General features: G+C 39.3%; 1 protein-coding gene across 1 annotated transcript; it reads left to right on the top strand.

Annotated features, from left to right (window-relative positions):
• The first annotated feature begins 12,202 nt into the window (after positions 1–12,202).
• On the top strand, positions 12,203–20,076 carry LOC124129047 (heparanase-like). The gene is made up of 10 exons (XM_048394589.1): positions 12,203–12,426; positions 13,700–13,830; positions 14,305–14,478; positions 14,913–15,072; positions 15,803–15,853; positions 16,752–16,949; positions 17,648–17,759; positions 18,189–18,298; positions 19,270–19,413; positions 19,842–20,076. Exons 1-10 carry the CDS (start codon positions 12,239–12,241, stop codon positions 20,020–20,022), a joined length of 1,449 nt encoding a protein of 482 aa, XP_048250546.1. The 5' UTR covers positions 12,203–12,238; the 3' UTR covers positions 20,023–20,076.
• Positions 20,077–21,724: the final 1,648 nt, after the last annotated feature.

Genomic DNA, 21,724 nt, shown 5'->3' on the forward strand with positions numbered 1-21,724 from the left:
GATGACTTATGCTGAATGTGACCACAGCTATTTTCAAGTAGGTGACATTTGGTGCCAAACTGGGGGTGGTGTGTTTAGCTTCCGGTACTCGGAAAAGGAGCTGGCTAAGCAAGTCATTTTTATTTTTTAATTGCTGCTCTAAGGCCAAACTGTGCACACACGTACAGGTTATAGCTGTGGAATGCTTAGGTATTTTAAAAAAAAATATAACGTTACTATAGAAGTCTATGGGAAAATATTTGGTTGTGTGTAACCTTAAATCGTTCACGATTGCCTCGCTAATCAGGATTCGTCGGTAAGTTGGTTCGGGGCTTTGTCATCTAGATTCTGACTTAGTCTGGTTGTACTGAACTAAACGTAGTTACTTGCGTTTGTAATACTGTGTTTTTCTAGTAAGCCGTGGATAACCAGCCTTCCAGTGTTTGACTAGGCGCTTAGTGACTAGTGTTTCCAAAACTCTGTTTTTCTAGTAATCCGTGGATACCAACTTTCCCGTGATTATTTGGGAACTTTAGTATTTCCTTGCTCTATTTGGGAACTTTAGTATAGCCTTGTTCTATTTGGGAACTTTAGTATTTCCTTGTTCTATTTGGGAACTTTAGTATTTCCTTCTTCTATTTGGGAACTTTAGTATTTCCTTGTTCTATTTGGGAACTTTAGTATTTCTTGTTCTATTTGGGAACTTTAGTATTTCCTTGTTCTATTTGGGAACTTTAGTATTTTCTTGTTCTATTTGGGAACTTTAGTATTTCCTTCTTCTATTTGGGAACTTTTAGTATTTCCTTCTTCTATTTGGGAACTTTAGTATTTCCTTCTTCTATTTGGGAACTTTAGTATTTCCTTGTTAAGTCAGGAACTTTAGTATTTCCTTGTTCTATTTTGGAACTTTAGTATTTCCTTGTTCTATTTGGGAACTTTAGTATTTCCTTCTTCTATTTGGGAACTTTAGTATTTCCTTGCTCTATTTGGGAACTTTGGTATTTCCTTCTTCTATTTGGGAACTTTAGTATTTCCTTCTTCTATTTGGGAACTTTAGTATTTCCTTGTTCTATTTGGGAACTTTAGTATTTCCTTGTTCTATTTAGGAACTTAAGTATTTCCTTGTTCTATTTGGGAACTTTAGTATTTCCTTGTTCTAATTGGGAACTTTAGTATTTCCTTGTTGAGTCAGGAACTTTAGTATTTCCTTGTTCTATTTGGGAACTTAAGTATTTCCTTGTTCTATTTGGGAACTTTAGTATTTCCTTGTTCTATTTGGGAACTTTAGTATTTCCTTGTTCTATTTGGGAACTTTAGTATTTCCTTCTTCTTTTTGGAACTTTTAGTATTTCCTTGTTCTATTAGGTACTTTAGTATTTCTTGCTCATTCAGGAACTTCAGTCGATTAAGACTAGTTTTTATTGAGACGAAATCGTCTTGTTTTGTAGTCTAAGTGACTCACTTTAGGGATAAGCTTTCGGTGTTTATTTCCCTTTTGTGTACTTCATTCTCTCATAGGAGCATAGAGTTAATTGACTCAAGTGTTAATTAGTCGCAGCCGACATAATTGGCAGTCGACTCACCGGGTCCACATCGTGTCTAAGTTTTGTTTTAGCTACCTTCTGTTATTATAGCTGTTATATAGTTGTTTGGCTCAAACTTGGTTTATATTTGCGCTGATAGAATTAATTTGTGACCGGTATGAGCGCAGAGAGGATTTTTTTGTAATTGTCAACCATTAGTATAATTACTAGTTATTCAATAAACCTGTGAACCTATTACCACGTTATTTATCACTTTATTGTTATTTAGTGCCATACCTGATCATTGAAGCACAGCTCCGTGGCAGCCTCCCATACATGAATAAAGCATTATGTAGAGTAATCGCTTGTACAAACCAATAACAGCTTCATGACGCCATAGAACGCCCTAATATGACGTCACTCGCTTGACGCAAAATACTAAGTTTTATTTCATCACCGAAGTAAGGTATAAACAGGCTAGTCCCTTAGTTCGCGTATACTTCAAGCCTTTCAAAGTGGGAACTCGCGTAACGAGCGAGATACGCCATCTTTTCCTTCGGCTTCGCGGCGACAAGACACGTTTTCCGCATCAATCCCATCCTGGCTTGTTGAATATTATTTTCCCAGCTGTTTATGTTCTGGATTTAGGTTTTGATAGGGAGGATTAGTTGGATGAGCTTTGGTCATCTAGAGATTAAACAAATGTTATATTTGGGATAACGCTTTCTTAGTAAAGTACAGATTCTCGTTCTTTTTTTTGTGGATTCCCGTCCGGGATTCGAACCCACACTTGCCAGCGTGAGGCACCTTATAGCCAGCACACAAAGTCAGCGATCTAACCCATTCAGCCACCGAGGCTTCCACAAAAATGAAAGTCCGACAACTGGTAGTCTAGATCACGTACTTTGAGTACCCCTCTGACAAGTGTAAATTGGCACGGGTCCTATGGCCGAAAGCTATGAATACAAAATGCCATTAAGAAAGTTGTCAAATGTAACAAATAGAGGGGTACTCAAATTACGTGATCTAGACTACCAGTTGTCGGACTTTCATTTTTGTGGAAGCCTCGGTGGCTGAATGGGTTAGATCGCTGACTTTGTGTGCAAGCATTTAAGAGGCAAACACAAGCAGCCAAGAATCAAACGAAATCCAAAAGACAAGTGTAACTGATGCAGTGGGTAAAGTGAAGTCACATCATGACAATTTTCGAACTGGGAAGGTTACTAAATTCCTCAGCAGGGTGAACGTGACTGCTACAAATGCCCAAAATCTAAGTCTAGCAAACATAAACGCAAACGGGCTAACGTGGTGACATAATGATTCGTCATTTGTGACAGATAATACTTCGTCATCTTCCTCTGTTTCAACCATGGATAAAGTTTCTTCATGCAGTGAAGATTATGAACGTTTCAAAGCAGGCAATGACATGAGTGTGGCTTACGATTTATCTTCTGACATGAAACGTTATTTGGATACACATGGCCGCGAATATATCAAGGAAGAGGACATAAAATCCTCTGTTTGGACGGAAAACCCAGTGCCAGAGGTTGATATTCATCAATGTTAGGGGACCTCTGGCAAAGCTCTGGTAGAGTGAGTGAGTGAGTTGGGTTTAACGCCGCTTTTAACAATATTCCAGTTATATCACGGCGTGTCAGCTTAATGTGGGAGGAAAGCCTGATTGGCCACAGATTGGTCTAAAGATCTGAACAACTAAAACAGTTTGTAGCTTATTAACACTTCAAAATGGAAGTGTTGCCAATGCTGAAAGACTTAATCAAACACAGAGACTATATGATTCAGATAGATCTCAAGGATGCATGCTTCAGCATACACGCAAGACACAGATCATATCTGACATTTCACAACACTTATGAAGCCTGTGGTGGCAGTACTCAGACGCATCGGCATCAGGTTGATAATCTATCATTTTGTTAAATCACAATCCCCCCAAAATATTAATTGAGAGAAACACAACGCTGTGGATCCTTCAAAACCTAGGTGTCAGAATAAACTTGGGGGAAATCCCACTCGACACCCTCACAAAACATTTAGTTCCTGGACTTCACAGTCATCTCAATACAAACGACACTTTCTCTTCCCCGAGACAAGGTAAGGTGGATTCCAGAGAACTGTCGGCAGGAAACTGCACATTGAGAAAACTAGCGCAAATGATAGGCAAATTGAACTCGACTGTTCAAGCAGTTCTTCCAGCACCACATTACCTGAGTGGAGTGGAGTGGGTGTGGTTTTACGCCGCTTTTAGCAATATTCCAGCAATATCACGGCGGGGGACACCAGAAATGAACCCGGGTCTTCGGCGGGACGAGCAAACGCGTTAACCACTAGGCTACCCGACCGCCCCCCACATTATCTGAGACACCTGCAGATGCTAACAATGGGGCGGTAGGGTAGCTAGTAGTTAAAGCGGTCGCTCGTCACGCCGAAGACCCGAGTTCGATTCCCGACATGGGTACAATGTGTGAAGCCTATCCTGGTGTCCCCCGCCGTGATATTGCTGGAAAATTGCTAAAAGCGGCGTAAAACCACACCCACTCACTCAGTTTCTTACAAATGGAACAAAGTCAATACAACTACTGACCAGTACACAGAAACTGTGGGAATTTTGTTCACACAAACATCTAGTTGTTACAGCGGAATTCTTATTAGGGTTACAAAACACAATTGTGGACTGGGGATCCAGACATCATCACAACTCAAGCAACTGGCAGTTCCAGAAAGGGATTTAGTCATTAACACAGTGATCAAAACAGAGCTTGGACCAATAGAAAAAAGATCTGTTTGCAGACAGACTGACATGTCCAGAGAGTCGCTACATGAGCCGGAGACTAGATCCACGGGCATCTGAGCAATACGCTCGCTGTCTTGGTTGACGCATGTCATCGATCCCGATTGCGTGGCTCGATGCTCATGACATGAATCACTGGAATGCCTGGTCTAGACTCGATTATTTACAGACCGCCGTTATATAGCTGGAATATTGCTGAGTGCGGCGTAAAATAACCAACCAAACAACAGTTAAAGACATCAAATTTGAACAATGTTAAATGTTTGAGCATTTATGTATTAGCTGGCCTTCAAATAGATGTTTGTTTTGAGAACTGTCAAAAATGATATGATGACATTTTAAAAAGATACTTTACTTCAATCTCAATTTTGAAAACAATGGTTATTTACAGACCGCCGTCATACAACTGGAATATTGCTGAGTGCGGCGTTAAACAACAAACCAACCAACCAACTAATAAATATTATTATATTATAAATTTGTAGAATTATTTCTTCTGAGATTTGTAATGGTCTGTAAGTGAACGGGTATAGAGCCAGCGGGATCCTGTAGCAAACCTGAAAGATTACTCTATGTTTAAAACCACCCAGCAATCGACGAAAGCCGATCTGGCATTTAAGATGGGAAAGGCCTACTTTTAGTACATATTTTAGAACATTGTTTAACAGAACAAGCTTATGTGCTAAACCATCCACCTCTCAAAAGAAGACCCGTGAAGATTCCGGGGAAGAATAGGTCTTCAGCAACCCATGCTTGTAGTAAAAGGCGACTAATGGGATCGGGTGGTCAGGCTAGCTGACTTGGTTGATGCATGTCATCGATCCCAATTGCGTGGATCGATGCTCATGATATTAATCACTGGATTGTCTGGTCAAGACTCGATTATTTACAGACCGCCGTCATATAGCTGGAATATTGCTGAGTGTGGCGTTAATCAATAAACCAACCAACCAACCAACCTCTTAAAAGAAACGTTTACACCAGTCACAACCACAGATACATTAACAACTTAAGTTAAAACAACATAATATCTGTGTATTGACTAAATGAGATTTGTTGACTTGGCTCAATGCCAATTGGCTTTGTAAACGTAATATTGATCAGATGCGTGTTAGTTTCCAGATTCCGTCACTGTCTACAATTGGTCATATAATATGTACTGACCAAACTGACTGAAATTCAGGTACACAATGTATATATACATGTATAGAGACGATCGAAAGACTCTGTCTACAATCTTGGAATATGAGAAAATGCAACAGTCTAAAGAACATATTCTACCCTACGATTGTATATGTAACAGCTATACCTCGAGTAAGTATCAAAAGTGTCTCAGATAAAACATACATATCGATTTTTTCCATGATCTTAATTAAAGCAGTGTGTACTTGCAGAGATATATTTAATTCAACGTTCTAATTGATCCGTAACTTCTCATCGACGTCCAGTAAGTATGGTCCACATGTCCGTGAGCTTCTGAAAGGGAGCACAGGAACTGGGTTGGCCTCCACCATGATGGTGATGGTGCACAGGTGGCCCAGTCGTCTAAGGCGCCGTAATTCGCTGTTGCGTCCCTTGGGCACGCCAGAAACCTATGATTGTGGGTTAGAATCCCGGCTCGGCCCGATTATGTTTCTAGGTTTGTCGTGGGTTTCACCGAAGTGGTAAACGCCTGAGACCTGCATCACTTTGGGCTTTCCTCCCACATTAAGCTGACACGCCGTGATATAACTGGAATACTGTTAAAAGCTGCGTTAAAGCCATCTCACTCACTCACTCACTCGTTAGTGATGAATTAACACATGTTAAGGATATAGTCGGATTTGTACAATGGACTCAATGTGTTTTTATGATTAATGAAAGTGTTTTGTCGGGTTTTTTGGGAAAAAAAGATTGCAAAATCAGGTGATTAAGAACTAGGACTTTACACTACTTTCTAAAATCCTATTCATTATTTATCATCATGGGCACGGATGATCTAGAGGATTAATTGTGGAAGGATCAGAGTGAAGTCAAGATCTAGAAGAAATCGAACTGTCCACTGGAGATGCTGTAAGAAAGGTTGTCCTGCAACCATAAACACTGCCAACAACCTGGTTAGACCATACAGGAACACCCACAACCATGTAGCAGACGATGCCATGATCAAGGTGGACTTATTCATCAATGGCCTGAAGGATCTCGTGAAATTAGATCACAGACCAGTCCCTACTATCTATCAAGAAGAGCTTAACAGTAAGTAGTCCATGAGCCAGACCCCTGATTTTTATGTTTGACTACCAAATGGTGGGACAAATTTCCATTGTGGTTTTCAGATAGCCTGATGTCCACACTTCATGAAATCACATGATGGACATCTCACGTGTCCAGCTAAATGTCATTTTGGCCGCCATTTTCAAGATGGCCGCCATTTTCTTCCTATTGGCTCCAAATTTCACAAATAAGCATGAAAAACAGAATTTACAATTCCTAGGCAAATTTTATGTAATGAAATGTGTCAGGCACTAAATTCCACACATTTTGATATACAATTTGTATGGTTTTGTGCAATAAATGTTTCTCTGTTATCAAATTATATTATAAAATCTATAAATAAATATTTTTCATAATGCATAGACATTTTTAATTGTATACTTCAGTGTTATGACTTTACATAGCATTAAACTTTTGTGATTGATAACAGCTATTTGTTGTATTTGTAATAATAAGTGATCACAGAAATTACATTGTTTTCTTGCACTGCAAAGCCTGTTTTCCTTGCTCAAATTGTTCTCCAAATTTACACACAAATGTCCGAGTGCTAACCCCATGTTTGATGAAATATCTGCATTTCAATTAAATACAAAAAACAAATGAATTTTGCAGATATTACCATAGTTAAAATAAACATTATCTATTTAAAACCCTGCAAGAAAAAAACAACAATATTTTCTTTCATATGAAGTTTAATTACTCACAATGAGACCTAAAATTGTGTAACGCAAAATATAATTCTCCAATTACATCTGAAACTACTGTCTGTTGTCAGTTAATGGATAAATACAATGCATCTGTGTTTAAATAAAATTGATGTAATGACTTGTCCTTTCGATATCATCTTCGTGGGAAACTTGAGGCTGAATTTAAAGTATTTTTACCATCATATTAGATATTTAAGTTAATAATTTTTATATATTCAATTTACTTTTTTCTTGTCATAAATTCTACATTTAGTTAATATTTATATAAATATTCATAAATTTATTTCTATTTTTTTTAGAACTTCGTACTTATGAAGGTGATAAGTTGTGCAGGCCGCTCCAACCCTCTACAAAGTCGACACGGTACTTTATAAGTCTAGGACCAAGGTGCGACCGCCTCTACCAACCATGCGATCAGACATCCACCTTCCTGACAACTACAGGCAGACAACAACCGGATACCGCTTCCTTTTGCACTCTGAAGACAACAACAAATTGATGATCTTCTCTACTGCCGATAACCTTCGTCACCTTGCTGCCGGAGAATCTGTTCTGAAATAACATCTCCCCCGGGCGGATATATTTCGCGCCCCCCTCAGTATAAAGTCTCCCCCCTGATTATTCGGTTTGTTGCAATGTCTTTAAGTACTATATTCTTTAAATAGATATCTTTACTGTAAGGAGGGTTGCTTTAAAAAATAGATTATGAAATATGGTCATAATGAATTGATATTTCAGTATATTTTATTTGGTAACTGTACCTTCCATCCTAAAATAATTATAAGATATATATCATACCAAACAAATTTGAATGAAATGACTTAATGTAAGAAATACATGTACGGTTACTGTTGTAACTGAATTCAGAAATCTTATTAATCCTCGCAAACATTCGGTTTTAACACTAACTACTTAAAAACTGTCAACATATCCATGCGCGCCTCCTGCTCAGGCTGTCCGTTATACTCTGATTTAAGATCTAAAATATATTCCTTAATACAGGCTATACGATTTAAAAATGATATCAGTGGCTAGAATATCATGGTGCAACCACGTTTCTGTTAAACACCCCTACACATACAAGTAACTACATGTATATTTAGATAAATATTTAACCCAGAAAAAATAAAGGAGAGAAATTTTTTTTTTTAAAAGTACATAAACAAATAAACATTAAAATCTTGAGGAATATGAAAAGCCAATGTGTAATGCTAAAGCCGAAGACATGATAAACTGTACCAACATTACAATGTTCCCCGATATGCATGCTTTACCTGGATTACATACCGGTGATCTAAGTTAGAAATATATGACTGATATAAATTCTTTCAACACGGTAATATCGCATATGCTTGGATTATCTTTTTTTCTCAAAGGTGCTCCATTCAAGAAAATTATATAGAATTATGTATTTACTCTCCCCCCCTGTATTTTGCTCTTTTATGTAAAAGCTTTTTACTTACACATTTTAATTACAGATTACGTTGTTTTGATTTTAATGCAAACAAACCAGGCTTTTCAATGTATTTTGTTTCAACAGATTTTTAAATATATGAATGGGGATTGACAAACAAGCTTTACTGGCTCATGTAAAAGCCGCCGCCCTTTAGGCTGAGTTTCCATGTGCGCGGTTTGCCACGCGGTTTGGGGCACGTTTAGGAAGGCGGGTGAAATGCCTATATACAAAACTATGCTTAAAAGTTCGGCGACTTAGTTTCCATTGTGCGCGGTTTGGCGCGGTTTCACCAAATGCCAACCGCTAGGGGCTAGCAGTTGGTGTAACCGCGCATATCGAAACAGTTCATTTATGGTGTAGTATTTCCATTGGCAAATCGAAACAGTTCATTTATGGTGTAGTATTTCCATTGGCGCTGTTAGGACCGATCGGCTAAAAACAAGTCGAACAGTGCTCGATTATCTTGAACCGCATGGTAAGCCCAACACAGCGGTTTGACTTATCAGCATTGATTTTTACTCAATAAACTGTCATAAAGTATTCATAAAGTATCAGGGGTCATTTCAACTTGCAAAATGATTGACATAGTCCTTTATAGAGCGAGGATTGGGCTGTTTTCTCACCCGATTGACTGACATACAACATTCACACGGTTTAGAATGGTACAATGAATAGTAAAGCATGCAAATTACTCTATTACTCGATATTTCATAAGAAAATATACTATCTCCGTTAAAACATAAAACCAATATTTATGAGTCCACATATTGATATAAGACTTTATCACTGTCTTCAATTCCAAAATGTTAGATATGCACTTTCGGACAGTTCAGTTCAAAATTCTTCAACCATTAATACATCACAGGATTTGCAGCTAGACGACGGAAATCTACAAACAGCTGAACACATTCTTACCACATACATTTCCTTATCTAGTATTTAGGTCTATCACAAATTACCACACAGACACTGCATAGCATAAGCATTTAATACACCTAAAATTATTGAACTGCATAACACGTCTGTATAAATAATCGGAGGGGGGGGGGGGGGGGGGGGGGGGGAGGGAGGGGGGGGGGGGGTTTGGTTGGTAGCTAACCCTTGGGAATCTACAAACAGGAGAACTCTTTTCTACCACTAACATTCCCTTAATTGGCATTCTAATTTTAATACCTCTAGTTAGTACCGTTTTAAGTTTAGGGGGGGGGGGGGGGGGGGGGGTATATTTCGTAGGGTGGGGGAGAGTTTTTTTCGAGAGGGGCTGAACTGTACTGGCATAAATTCACCGGGGTGGGGTGGGTGGGTATTCTGGGGTCGGTCGAACATATTTCGTGACACCGGAACTACTGATGTAACTGATTTCAGAAATCTCATTAATCCTCACAAACATTCGGTTTTAACACTAACTACGTAAAAACTGTCAACATATCCACGCCGTTATACTCTGATTTAAGATCTAAAATATATTCCTTAATACAGGCTACGATATGAAAATGGTATCAGTGTAATACCAGTGGCTAGAATATCATGGTGCAACCAGGTTTCTGTTAAACATACAACATCATAACTATCTAATTCAGCACTGATTAAATCTACTTTAAAATCTACTAAGACTGCGTACGTTTATATGTATAATCTTCATAAGCAAAGTAACCCAAAATATAGATAAATGTGTATCATCTTCCCGAAATGATTAGCATGTAGAATAGATTCAAAAACACCTGTATTGAACAACATCAACCGGCATCATCAAAGCAAAATGTACATGTAATTGTTACAATGGGGCTGGCGGTGAATATTAATGAAGAACATCTTGTTAAAAAGACACACCGAAACTGATTTGCATAACTGATGACCACAACATAGTGCAAAATATCCAAATAGTAAAAATGATACAGTTTAACCTCACACTGAGGAGAAAACAAGAACGACACAGAGAAGTAAAATAGTACGTCATATAGAACTGAGATAAAGTAATCTGAGAAGGGATTCATACGTTATGTACAACTTAAAAATATATTATTATGAAAAACGAAAGGAAAGGTGGGACCCCCCACCCCACCCCACCCCACCCCACCCCCCTTCCACTCTCCAAAATCAATAAAAATAAAAAAAATCAACAAATACCCCCCCACCACACACACAAACACACACACACACACAAGTAACTAAATGTATAACCCAGAAAAAATAAAGGAGATAATAAATTGAATAAAAAAAACACATAAACAAATTAACATTAAATCTATTGGCAACTGCATGGCAAGTATAAAACGACGGGAGGAGGAAATATTCTTGGGGGAGATTTTATTTCCTAGGGCGGGGGAGAGTTTATTTCGAGAGGGGCGGAACTGTACCGGTATAAATTCGCCGGGGGGAGATTTTATTCTGGGGGCAAATATATTTCGTGACACCGGCAAAAAGAGTACACCCCCTAAAATTCTATCAACAGTGAGACAACATGGCTCTTCATATTCATTTCCAATATCCTCTTACAATTAGTGATAAAGCATAAATTTGGCGAACGAAAAAAATTATATTTATAGTCACCCTCAATGACTCCCGTGGGCAAAACATAAAACGAATATGTCCGCAATCCACAAACAATCACTTCACCAATGGCGAGCATTTACCAACCCACGACAATCGTGTCAACTCGTGGATTCCCCAAGCAATAAACTCGCTTCTAAACTCACTACTGTTCTACTGTCGGGAGCCACGATGGCCAGACTGCAGCTGGACCCTTGTGGAACGGTTCATGCCATAAAAGTTCAGCAACGGAACACTAATTAAGACGGACCGACCGTGTTTATGGTCTGGTGAACACAGGTCAATGGCCGCTCATTAACTCAAGATTCACATCTCACGGTTTTGATTTATCTCACTATTCATTTGATATATTTTCCAACCTCAACTGAAACCCTGTCCCGTGTTACACGCATTTCACATGCATGTGCAACGAGTGACTCAAGCGTGCTCAACGGGTTGTACACGCGCTGCACACCCGTTGCATACCCGTGTCACATGCGTGTTTCACGCGTTCTCAACGCGTGTTAGGGGAATGAACTTTTAGGCAGTAGTGTATTCCAGTAAGCATCACGTCGTTTCAGCTTAATGGAAAGCCCGAAGTGATGAAGGTCTTAGACGTTTACCACTTTTATGAAACCCACGAACACGTTATGGTGCTGCCAAACCTAGAAACATAACCGGGGCGAACCGAGATTCGAACCCAAACTCATATGTGGCGTGCCCCTGCGCCTTAGACGACTTGACAACCCGTGCCCCGTGACAAAAGGTACAAATGAAATAAACAGATACACACAAACCCCATTTATGGACATATAGTCTGAGCATGATCTATATATTCTTTGGAATTCATCCAGCTTGCGAAATAGACGTGTCTGGGTTTCCTTATCTGTTGTCAAGGCTTGGCATTGGCAGCACCTGCTGTCTTCCAGCACCTCAGCGAGATATAAGAGATAATATACTTCTACATGAAGTAACAGTCAGCATGTTCCAGGATATGATCGTCTTGTGTTTATTTGGATTGGCATGGATACAGCCATTCACTGTGTCCCTGCACACAGAATATATCAGGGTAAAAACTGACCATGTGTTACAGGTAATTGATAACAAGTTTGTTGGCGTCACCATCGACAGCAGTCAACTGAAGTACAATCTGAAGTATCACAACGTCAGGTACATATACCATATGTAGAAATATGTCTGATCGGTATGTTATCTAAATTATGTTTATTGGTTCACGGGTTTGCGCTCAAATCCTTGTAGGTAGGCGGGAAAAAAATAAATATAAAAATGCAATACATATTTTGGAAGGTCCGTAACCCAGTTTTAAAATCAATTTACCTTCGTCTCACTGATTTACTTTTTGTCTAGGTTTATCCTTGAAACCTGAATGATTATACTGCACATTGTATTTAATTACCACGTTCACTTCAATATCAGTGAGTGTGGTGTTGAAGAGTATACATTCGCCTACTTACTCAACATGGACTTTTATGGATCAATCGTCAAAGGCGCCGCTTTTTCGCTGTGCAGAGTTGTGTCAACTACGTGCGTCTGAAACATATCGTTGTGGGTTCGATTCCTAGATTCGCCCTGATAATGTTTGGCGTGTTAACATCATACACGTACTCGTTGCTTTCACCAAAGTGACATGACATCACACTGACCCGCCGTGATATAACCGTAATACAAGCTGATTTTACTGTATAACTGCAAGAGGTTGAACTGATGTTGCACTTTCCTGTAGAACACATGACATCTACCTTTGCAAGTACTGAAAATGCCTATTCTTGTTTGTTTGTCTGTTTGATGCACTCAGCAATATTCCAGCCATATGACGACGGTCTGTAAATAATCGAGTCTTGACCAGACAATCCAGTGATTGACATCACTAGCATCGAGCTACGAAATAGGGATACGATGACACGCAATAACCGTGTCAGCGAGCCTGACAAGTCTATTCGTTAAACGCCTCTTAAGCCAAGCATAGTCGCCACTTCCGACAAGCAGAGTCGCTTATAACAGCAAGCATGGGTTGCTGAAGACCTATTCTCCAGCGGGAGCTTCAGGGGTCACTATTTCTCGAAATTGCCATTGATCAGATTAAGCTCAAGACAAGTAATTGATAGGAGTGATTTATGAAAGTAGACTGATGATATAATACACTTGTGTCATACCCAAGTTACGGATGAAATAAAAATATGTGTCGGTTAGCGGGACACATGTTTGATCGGAGCTCCGGTTCGGCTAATGGTATGTTGAAGCTTCACGTCGAAGGACAAGGTTTGATTTTAAACATGGGTACAATTATGTGAAGCCTTTTTCTGGTTTCCCCTCGTGATGTTGTATGATTATTGCTAAAAGCGGCGTAAAATCCAACTCACCCAACTTCAAACTGACTTTTAGTATACTATCAAAATCTTAGAAAGCTTGTCTGTTTTAACAGCTCTCCCAAACTTGTGACTCTTGGAAAAGCTTTAGCACCTGGATATCTGAGAGTCGGAGGCACATATCAAGACTTAATGGTGTTTGACCCGACTCACAACATAGCTACTGGCCAACAGTTTCAACTCCAAGGTGACAGCTGAATAAGATTGTTATGTCTTCCAAGAAAAGAAATAATTAAAAAGATTTCCAATCTACTTCCAAACTCTACTACAGAGGTTATAACGGCTATTCCGAGCTACTAAATACAAACGAATCCATATCCAACAATAGTTGCTACATTTGGAAATACCGGTTTGGAACGAAATATTCCCGTTAATCAGGAAGCCAAATCTTCCGAGCATTACTTTTCAAGATGCTTAAATGTGAAGAAAGGAACATTTTTGTTCCCCTAAAATCGCTAATCTGGACTTTCACGGGGAACAGTACCGGGTGATACTGGTTGCCACTGTAAGTAATAACCTGTGATTGACGAATTATTCCATTCGTCAAGATTCAGGATACAGACACGTGCAAGTGAGGTTTTACTCATTATTAAATATATAGAACTCGAACAACATGTTGTTTGAATGTATGCAAATCCGATTTACAAACATCTATTTTCAGCAAACACCTGGGATGAGTTCAACAAGTTTGTTCACAAGACCGGGCTGAAACTGGTGATTGGTCTCAACCTGATGCTCCGCGATGGAACAAAGTGGGACCCATCAAATGCTAAGAAGTTGCTCAAATATTCCTCTGACAAAGGGTATCATTTTGCAGGGATTGAACTGGGAAATGGTAGGTATGAAGCCATGTATTAGTCACATCTATCACACATAAATAATATCCAAGTACGGAATCCGATCAGAAGGGGTCCCCAACAACCTGTACGTGTATGAGAAGACTGAATGTGGTCAGACCCAACGACCAGGCCATGGGATGTTGCACACTGTATTAGTTATTTGTTTGTCTGGTTCGATTATTGTGTAGAATTGTGAGTCGTTAAACAATAGGCAAACGCGATATATAAATACAGGCTTATCTGTTTCTTACTTTGACATTAAATGCAACAGGATAGTGTCAGTGATAAGACACGAAGAACGACATTAATATGCTCCATATATGTATTTACTTCGCGTTAAATGGGCCATAATTGATATTCTTTTGTATATAGATTGGTTTTTCTGTCATGCGTGATGTTTTTACTATCGTCGTACGTATTTTTCATGGAGAACCGAACTGGTATTTCCGAAATTGGAAAACTACTATCAGCGATGTTCAGATTGGAAGCGACTACAAGGAGTTGAAACAAGTACTCCACGGAACGACCTATAAGGACAGCCTCATCCTTGGACCTGACATAGCCGGTTATAAAGACACGTTTATTAATAAGTAGGTACATAATACACTTTGCATCCCCTAAACAAGGGAATAAGCTTCATTGTGGTTACAGACCAAGTGGGGAGGTCGGGTAGCCAAGTGGTTAAAGCGTTCGCTCGTCACTCCGAAGACCCGGGTTGATTTCTTAACATGGGTACAATGTGTGAAGCCCATTTCTGGTGTCCCCCGCCGTGATATTGCTGGAATATTGCTAAAAGCGGCGTAAAACCATACACACTCACTCACTCACTACAGACCGAGCGTTAGATTGTATATTTTCAGTTTTAGCCATATTTATGCAAAGCGTGCACTGTTATTCTCATGCTATATGTCAGAATCCAAACGAATAATTGATTCAATGGCATACAAGGGAGAACGGTCGACCAAGTTGTCTAAGGCGTTGCAAACCCCTATGCAGAATTGTGTCCCTTAGGTTTGTCAGCACCTTGCCCGTGCTTGTGGGTTTCACCAAAGCAGTAAACCTCTGCGACCTGCATCACTTCCGGTTTTCCTCTCACATCAAGCCGTCACAGCGTGAACTACTCAATAGCTTAACAGCTTATATTACATGATATGAGATAGATATGCCATAAATCGCAAAGAACAATGAAGAACGAAGCGTGGTTTATTTCACGATAGAACCTTGTTCTCCATACAGTGTTATATTGTAGGATAAACAACTCCCTTTCATCGTTTATTTCTAAAAGAGTTACTATCTGTCATATGTGGCCGTGTATTTCAGCTTCCTGTCCCATGGGGGAGGCAGTGTCATAGACGTCTTGACCATCCATCAGTGAGTGTACTTCTTCCGGGTGAGGTATCAGGGACTAGGCTACAATGACGTTTTAATGGTCACCGAACACATTGCAGATAATAACACATATACGTCGAAGTGATAGATAGAAGTATAAATAGGATAGTAAATGCTAATAACTGATAGTTACCTAGATTTCAAGATGGATCAATTTATGATTAAATAGATCACTCACCACTGTGTTGAGCTTCTATACCAACAAGACATGTATTTAAGAATTGACCTTCACTTTGTTTGAGTTCATTGGAGTATGAACCTGCATAGAGTGAGGGCCAAACTGTATGAACGTCAACTTCGCAGTCATGTGTCAGACCTCTCGTCCAATGGAAAAGCCATATATCGTGTAAACGTCAAATTAAAAAATTATAAATGTTTGTTTGTTGTTTAACGCCACACTCAGCAATATTCCAGCTATATGACGGCGGTCTGTAAAATAATCGAGTCTGGACCAGACAATCCGGTGATTGACAGCATGAGCATCGATCCACGCTATTGGGATCGATGCCATGTATCAACCAAGTCAGGGAGTCTGACCACCCGATCCCGTTAGTCGCCTTTTACGACAAGCATAGTCGCCTTTTCGGCATGCATGGGTTGCTGAAGACCTATTCTACCCCGTAAATCATCGCGGGTCAAATGTATTAATGTAACAATATTGAGAGCTGAAAACAAAGAAAGGAATATTTGTATAAAAGCTGATTGTTGCATATACAGTAAAACGGTTTAGCGAAAATATCATCTTTCTAGTTTTAGTTCCACTCCACATTAATAACTTTCATTTCATTCTTAAAGGAACATTTGGTATAGCTTGATGTCATATCTTTTTTTTTATACACGTTGGTAAAAAATTCCGTACGAATTAGCTAACATTTTTCAGGTATTACTTCAATGGACAAACAGCCAAGCTGGAAGACTTTTCTGAGTATTCTATAATGGATACTCTTGTACATGAAATACACACAGTGATGAATACGATCCGAAGCCATCATGGTCTGGTGGCGTGGCTAGGAGAGACATCGTCCGGCTATGGGTCTGGCACTCCTGGCATAGGTGATAGATATATAGCCGGCAATCTGTGAGTATTTCTACGTTTAAGGTTAACTAAATCAACTTTCTTTAAAAGTTTCTGACTTCTTAAATGGCCAGCAATCAAAGATTTAATACAGCATAAGAATGTCAGCTAGAGCATCTCGAGTTGGTGAAGCTTACGTTGATGTAGATGCATATTGCCTATACTTGTCAAATTGTGACGATTGATTGTTTATGATACGTTTAATCTCAATATAACGAGAATCAAATGTAAATCGTCTCGTTCTGACATCTGCAGAAGTTCAATTTTACATGGATAGGATATGGCGTTAATAATATCTGTGAGGCCTGTGTAACACAATTTTTTTCGCTTGGTTTTCCCTGTTACATAAACGGCGCATTAAGAAAGGTTGGTTGGTTGGTTTGTTGTTTAACGCCGCACTCACCAATATTCAAGCTATTTGACGGCGGTCTGTAAATAATCGAGTCTGGACCAGACAATTCAGTGATTGACATCAAGAACATCGATCCAGGCAATTGGGATCGATGACATGCATCAACCAAGTCAGCGAGCCTGACCACCCGATCCCTTAGTCGCCTTTTACAACAAGCATAGTCGCCTTTTACGGCAAGCATGGGTTGCTGAAGACCTATTCTACCCCGGATCTTCACGGGTAGCATTAAGAAAGGATCACTGTGTGTGCATGTAATATAATAGTGTTGATTGTTATATCCTTATTCCAGGTGGCTTGACAAACTAGGTGTATCAGCAAAATATGGCCTAAAAGGGGTCCTGCGCCAGTCACTTTTTGGAGGGCACTATTCACTTCTTGACAACAACAGCGACCCTAATCCTGTGCGTACATGCATGTAACGTTACACTATAACAATGTCACCAGTACCTCCTGCCTGTAAAGTCCGGCTGCAATGGGCATTGGGTGACCAGTCTCATTAACTTGTCTTATTATGCATCATCCTATTTAGACTATCACACCATCAACCACTGTTTTGCATGCCCAGACACGTTTTTAGCTGACAATGGAACAATTAAAACACACATGAATGCCAATATTGCCTTTCGTATATGGACGCACACCGTTATGCCTTTTGACAGGACTACTGTACCTACTGTGTGTGAAGGACGACTGCAATGGGTATTGGGTGTGAAGGCTCTTTGACTTGCATCATTCATCAACTGCTCGTTTACTTGTAAAGACACATTTTACAGCTTAAATGACACTATTGCCTCTCTTATAGTGACGCACACCATTATGCCTTTTGACAGGACTACTGGTTGACGCTTCTTTACAAGAGACTTGTTGGCAACAAAGTATTTGATGTTCCATCTTCATCTAACAACATCCGACTGTATGCCCACTGCACTAAGCTTAACAAGTGAGTGGTTTAGTCACACGCTATTCATAATCTGTTAAAAGAGTCTGCTAATAAAACCTTTTACATTAGGTATATACAAACCTTTCCAACTTGAAAACAATGTTCGGAATATGTCATCACATCAGAAATCACTTACAATCAACGTTATAGCAAATATTGAATTAGAAACTAATTAGAAACTATTGGGGAATAGAAAGAAGTACGTTCACTGTGAACATACTTGGATAGTTGGCCTCTCGAAAAAGTGGAAAAGCAACCCGTTTAGTTTTAAAATAAATATACTATTCGGTTTTGAAGCGCTTATTATGTCAAGTTTCATGTATAATGGGCCGGTGGCCCCTTTACCGTAATAAACACACTCACACTCACACAAGAAAGAAATAATGAAACCGTCAATAACATGTTCATACTCTCGTACTATCGTATATGATACCATTCCAAAATATTCAAATTAAACTTTAGAGTTCTTGTCATCTATGTCATTTCATCTAATTGTGTGAATATTCCACAAGCAATAAATAACACAATAACAAACAAGAATAACATTATATCCATGTCAATACCACACAAACATTGAAATAAAAAAAGTTTAGACCTTAGCACAATACTGTTTAGGTATTATACGGAACAGCAGAAAGGTGTACATGATTCTAAAAGCTGAATGTTCTTTACTTGTCTTAAAAAGCATATGTCTTGTATATTTCCATGTTATGTTTTTTTATGTGGCAATCCTGTGGCTGCCAGCTGAAATTCAGTATAGTGACTATGAGTGTGAACGGAGCGAATGTGACCTTACATGCAAATGCCGTCACATCAAACAGTATGACGTAATGATGTACCTACAGGTCCGTCAGATGTATGGAATGTTCACAAAACAGCGACTGGCAAATCAAATGGTCAATTTCATAAAGAGTAACGCTCGTAATCATATTTCCTGACATTTGTTTTGACATCATTGATTCATGTTTCAGTGTGTACAACTACAAGCCTGGCAGTATAACTGTGTATGCCCTAAACTTAAAAAGTAATCCCGTAATCCTTACCATATCGGATCTTAACACCAAAGGCGTGGACACATTCTGGCTGACTCCAGAGGGGGGAGATTTGAAATCACAGTTTGTATATAATATGTTTTCTTTCAACCATTGAACTTAAATATTTTGCCTGTGGTTCAAGTTTCACAATATCTTGCCATCACTTCATCAGAGATATAAATGGTTCCTTGTGAATGTTGTCAAATGCTGAGGATAGTGCTTAGACACATTTGTTTCTGAAGCAGCAGCTATTACAGAATATGGGTGAGCATATATTGACTTGTTGCATTCAGTCTGAGCCAGACATGAGCAATTGGCCATGATCGGTTGGAACAGACACTGTGGCAAACCCAAATAACTGCAGGACCTTACAAAGTAACTGAAGACGAACTTGGACATACAAATTTGTACACATATATAAAAGATAGATGAGACAAATATTGTTTTATAAATAATTATTCAATGTATAATATGGAGACCAATAAAACAGTTTTGATGTTTTTTATCAGAAAAGTACAGCTCAATGGCAAAACACTCCAACTTGTCAACAACCAAATACCACACATGACGCCAAAAGCTTTGGGAACTGGGACGATGACAGCACCTGGACACTCCTTTGGGTTCATCGTCATTCCCAACGCCAACATAGCCGCATGCCGGTCACAAAGCCACGGTTCCATTATCGGATAACTGAACCTGCAGTCTGTTTTCTTAAACGTTTTAATAAACAATGTGTCAAAGAAACGCCATGATGTTTGTGTTTTCAAAATGTAGGCGTGTAAAAATGTCCGCTGATGTAAGCTAGTCTAATGCAACTGATCAAAACAACGAGTAACTGACATTTATGGAACAAATCTCATTTTTGAAAGTGAACCCACATATTTCCCAAAGTAAAATTCTACGGAAAAGACACAGGGTGATATAAGTAAACATTTGTAATCAAATAATGCAAACACAATAAAATGTTCTTGAATTCAGGGCTCAGAGGGTGAACGGATGTTCTATATCCGATGAAGTCAATCTTAAATATGAAACAAAAAGTCTGTTTGTTTTATGTTCTCACAAACACTGCCCTTCTGCTGTCAGAAGGCCAACTTACTTCCGGAATATTTTCATACTATCGTCCTTATACATCGTCCTTATATATTATACATTGTCTAACAACAAGTTAGCCACATAAGATATATTTTATTACTAGGTGAGGTGAAATAGGGTTTAACGTCGCGTCCAAGATTAATGCTCTTATATAGCGACGTGCATGCACGTTCATATATGTGTGTGGCTGCTTGTACTAGTCCGAACTGATGCCGATTTATAGTGCTAGAACATTGAGATACCATGCCGCAGTTTAACATGAATACGCATCTCAGACATAGTGTACTGACTCCGAGCCTACCCGTCCTTGTTGTAGCCCCTTAATGCCGAGCGCCAGACAGGTATAACAACAAGTACCATCTTTTAACGTCTTTTGGTATGACGCGGCTGGTATGAACCACGGACCTTCCGCTCTCCGGGCGGACGCTCTACCATTAGACCACGGAGGCGGTCCCATATTATTTCTACATTACAATAGCGACACATGTACAAGATGTAGAGGTTTACCACTTTGAGCTCGGATAGAGCGTACTGATCGTACATGGGGTGCATATAGGATTGAACATATGTGTGCAATCAGCGGACCATGCCCAAATTAGATCACCCGTGCTAACAATGAAGAATAATGAAAAGGATTTTATAACATAGATCTTAAGGCCTATTTATTAATTACTTAAGGGGGGAAGGGTCGCCCAGTCGCCTATGGCGCCACGATTCGCTGTGCAGAGTTGCGTCCTTTGGGAAAGCCATAAACCTATGATTGTGGGTTCGAATCCTGGTTCACCCCGATTATGTTTCTAGGTTTGTCAGCACCATACACGTGCTCGTGGGTTTCACCGAAGTGGTAAACGTCTGAGACGTGAATCATCTCGGGCTTTCCTCCCACATTAAGCTGACACGTCGAGTTATAACTGGAATACTGTTTAAGGCGGCGTTAAACCCAACTCACTCACTCACTCACTTAATTACTTCATTTTACAACCCGTATCCAAAAAAACAAAAACAAACCCTCTCAGTGATCATGAAAAATCCAGTGAGTTCATTGTACAATTCTGACTATATCATTTACACGTGTTTATTAATCATTATCAAACAGGGAGGCAACCAGATGTTCCTTTCACTCTGGCCTTGAAAGCTGTTACCTTGATCATGAGTGAGCTAATATTTAAAGTCACATCGGCAACATTTCAGCCATATCGTGACTAAAGCAATCAATACATTAAGAAAACATAAATTTAGACTATATAAAAACCTGTCAGCAAAGGACAGTAAAAGTACTAGACTTATCACAGATATC

The sequence above is a fragment of the Haliotis rufescens genome, unplaced genomic scaffold, assembly GCF_023055435.1.
Source record: "Haliotis rufescens isolate VD_foot unplaced genomic scaffold, xgHalRufe1.0.p SCAF_13, whole genome shotgun sequence".
Classification (NCBI taxonomy): Eukaryota; Metazoa; Mollusca; class Gastropoda; order Lepetellida; family Haliotidae; genus Haliotis; species Haliotis rufescens.